Genomic DNA, 3,838 nt, shown 5'->3' with positions numbered 1-3,838 from the left:
GATAAAACCGGACTCTCTGAACATAGCGGACAATGAGGACTACTGAGAACTCAAGAACAATGGCAATGGGTTTTTGATCCTACTGCACGCACTGGCTTTGGGGGAGCCTAGGCAGTTTGGATGCTCAACTTACTAGACCTGAATGGAGGTGGGGGTTCCTTGGACTTTCCACAGGACAGGGAACCCTGATTGCTTTTCGGGCTGGGGGGGGCTTAATTGTGGGAGGGGGAGGGAATTGGGAGGCGGTGGCGGGGAAGAGACAGAAATCTTTAATAAATAAATAAATTAAAAAAATAAAAAAAAAAGATTCTGGAGACGTTTCCGGTTTGCGTCGCCGAGCAAGCAAGTCCGGCATCTGGTGAGGTGACTCGAGAGGTACAACTAATGAGAAAGAAACAGCAGAGAAGTATTATGTCATTTGTCCAACCCACCAAAGAGGGTAAAGCAAAGAAGCCTGAAAAGGAGACAGCCAACAGCATCGGAGAGAAGGAGTCCCCTCCAAAGGTAGCATTGAAAGAGAGGAATCGACTGGTGTCTGAGAGTGACTCTCCAGTGAAGAGGCCAGGAAGGAAGGCAGCCCAGGTCCTAAGCAGTGAAGGGGAGGAGGAAGATGAGGCTCCTGGCACCCCCAAAGTTCAGAAGTCTGTATCAGACTCCAAACAGAACTCTCCTTCCAGCCCTGACACATGTCCTGAGAATAGTCGTTTCTTCAACAGCCCCTTCATGGATATCTCCCCATCAGGATTCCCGAAGCATCGCACTGCTCGGAAGCAGCTCCCGAAAGGGACAATTCAGAACTCTGTGGAGGAGCAGAATGAGGACAAAGGTAGAGCAGCCAAGAAAAGGAAGAAGGAAGAAGAAGCACAGACGCCAACAGAAAGTCTCACAGAGGCTGAAGATGTAAAACAGAAGGAAGAAAAGGAGGGGAGCCAGTCCATAGTGCCCCCTGAGCCTGCAAAGTCCCCTGAGTCAGTAACCCTGTCAAAGACAGAGAACATTCCAGTGTGTAAGGCTGGCGTGAAACAGGATCCTCAGGAAGAGGAGCAGAGCAAACCTCCTGCTAGAAGTGCTAAGACACTCAGCAGCTTCTTTGCTCCTCGGAAGCCAGCAGTGAAAGCTGAAGTGAAACAAGAAGAGGCAGGTACTCCAAGGAAGGAAGAGACCAAGGGAACCCTGGATCCAACAAATTACAATCCTTCCAAGAGTAACTACCATCCCATTGAAGATGCCTGCTGGAAACACGGCCAGAAGGTTCCTTTTCTTGCTGTGGCCCCGGACATTTGAGAAGATAGAGGAGGTTTCTGCTCGCCTCAAGATGGTGGAGACACTGAGCAACCTGCTACGCTCTGTGGTGGCCCTGTCACCCCCAGACCTGCTCCCTGTCCTTTACCTCAGCCTCAGCCGCCTTGGGCCACCTCAGCAGGGACTAAAGCTGGGCGTTGGTGATGGTGTCCTCCTCAAGGTAGTTGCCCAGGCCACAGGTCGTCAGCTGAAGTCCATCCGGGCTGAGGTAGCTGAGAAGGGTGATGTGGGACTGGTGGCCGAAAACAGCCACAGCACTCAGAGACTCATGCTGCCCCCACCTCCACTCACCACCTCCTGGGTCTTTACCAAATTCTGTGACATTGCCCGGCTCACTGGCAGTGCTTCCATGGCTAAGAAGGTGGACATCATCAAGGGCCTTTTTGTCGCCTGCCGCCACTCAGAAGCCCGATTCATTGCCAGGTCCTTAAGTGGACGGCTGTGCCTTGGGCTGGCTGAGCAGTTGGTCTTGGCTGCACTTGCCCAGGCTGTGAGCCTCACACCCCCTGGCCAAGAATTTCCCCCTGCTGTTGTGGATGCTGGGAAGGGCAAGACAGCAGACGCCAGAAAGATGTGGTTGGAAGAATAAGGCATGATCTTGAAGCAGACCTTCTGTGAGGTGCCTGACCTGGATCGAATCATCCCTGTGCTGTTGGAACATGGGCTGGAACGTCTCCCAGAGCACTGCAGGCTGAGCCCTGGGATCCCTTTTAAATCAATGCTGGCCCATCCCACTCGGGATGTCAGCGAGGTACTGAAGCACTTTGAGGAGGTGGACTTCACCTGCGAGTATAAATACGATGAGCAGCGGGCACAGATTCATGTTCTGGAAGGTGGAGACGTGAAGATCTTCAGCAGGAACCAGGAAGACAACACAGGAAAGTACCCTGACATCATCAGCCGCATCCCCAAGATTAAACTCCCCTCTGTCACTTCTTTCATCCTGGACACTGAGGCTGTGGGCCGGGATCGGGAAAAGAAGCAGATCCAGCCATTCCAAGTGCTCACCACTCAAAAGCGCAAGAAGGTAGATGCATCAGAGATACAGGTGCAGGTGTGTCTGTATGTCTTTGATCTCATCTTCCTCAACGGAGAGTCCCTGACTCGCCAGCCCTTGTCTCGACGCCGGCAACTGCTCTGGGAGAACTTTGTGGAGACGGAGGGCGAGTTTGTCTTTGCCACCTCCCTGGACACCAAAGATATCGAGCAGATCTCTGAGTTCTTGGAGCAGTCGGTGAAGGACTCCTGTGAGGGGCTGATGGTGAAGACCCTGGATGTTGATGCCACCTATGAGATCGCCAAGAGGTCACGCAATTGGCTCAAGCTGAAGAAGGACTACCTTGACGGTGTGGGTGACACTCTGGATCTTGTGGTGATTGGTGCCTATCTGGGTTGGGGGAAGCGTGCTGGCCGGTATGGGGGCTTCATGTTGGCTGCCTATGATGAAGAGAGTGAAGAGCTGCAGGCCATATGCAAGCTGGGAACTGGATTCAGTGATGAAGAGCTGGAGGAGCATCACCAGAGCCTGAAGGCCCTGGTATTGCCAACCCCACCCTCCTATGTGAGAATTGATGGGGCAGTGGCTCCAGACCACTGGCTGGACCCCAGTGTCCTGTGGGAGGTGAAGTGTGCAGATCTCTCTCTGTCCCCCATCTACCCTGCTGCACGGAGCCTGGTGGACAAAGAAAAAGGTATCTCCCTTCGTTTCCCTCCGTTCATTCGTGTCCGTGGAGACAAGCAGCCAGAGCAAGCCACTACCAGTGACCAGGTGGCCTGTTTATACCGGAAGCAGAGTCAGATTCAGAACCAGCAAAGCTCAGACGTGGACTCCGACTTTGAGGACTGCTATTAACCCCCTGGCCTCCTGGGCCTGGAGTGGAGATTGAGGTAACCTGGGTACTATTTGCTTGGTGGTGTTGACTGGTGTGTGTGTCGGGGGGAAATAGGGGTGGGATACTGGTACTGTGATGTTTCATTTTCTTAAATAAATGACTATTAAATAAAAAAAAAGATTCTGGAGACATTTTAAATTAACCTGTGTAAATTATTCTAAGAAACATGTTGAAATTATTATAATTAATTTTAGATCTATATGTCAAATTGTGTCCAAAGTAATATGTTATAACCATATTTATTCAATTTAATTGTGTAAAATATTATTCTGTCAAGAACTAATCTTAAAGAAATATCTCCCTAATTTGACCATGCTAATAATTTTGCTGGAATAGGGAGAGGGGTTTGTACTATCTTGGTAATTATTCATTTAAGTTCTCAATTTCAATAAAGAACAACAATGAATGAAGGACAGATTATAGATAAAAAGGTCTTTCCAATAACCATGTATCCATAGGCACGCCAGATTAAACGGGTGGGCATGGACCAGAAGGCCTTCAGATCTGTGGTATCCAACTGGGAGAACTTGGTACTTGATTACATTGTAAGAAAGGCACATTGAAAAATTCAGACCAAAGAAATATCATTCCAGCTACTTGTGGCTGCCACCCAAAGGATTGATTCTTACATCACCCAGTACTTG

At 49.9% G+C, this 3,838-nt stretch overlaps 1 protein-coding gene across 1 annotated transcript; it reads left to right on the top strand.

Annotated features, from left to right (window-relative positions):
* The first annotated feature begins 384 nt into the window (after window positions 1-384).
* Window positions 385-3,206, top strand: LOC121439844 (DNA ligase 1-like). The gene is given in 2 exon segments (XM_041640455.1): window positions 385-1,272; window positions 1,274-3,206. Coding segments are annotated over 2 exon segments (2,769 nt in total). The 3' UTR covers window positions 3,155-3,206.
* The last annotated feature ends 632 nt before the right edge of the window (window positions 3,207-3,838 follow it).

This window comes from Microtus oregoni, unplaced genomic scaffold, assembly GCF_018167655.1.
Source record: "Microtus oregoni isolate MIOR12 unplaced genomic scaffold, Mior012 000063F_ref0000156, whole genome shotgun sequence".
Lineage (NCBI taxonomy): Eukaryota > Metazoa > Chordata > Mammalia > Rodentia > Cricetidae > Microtus > Microtus oregoni.
This window is presented reverse-complemented; position numbering and strand designations above follow the sequence as displayed.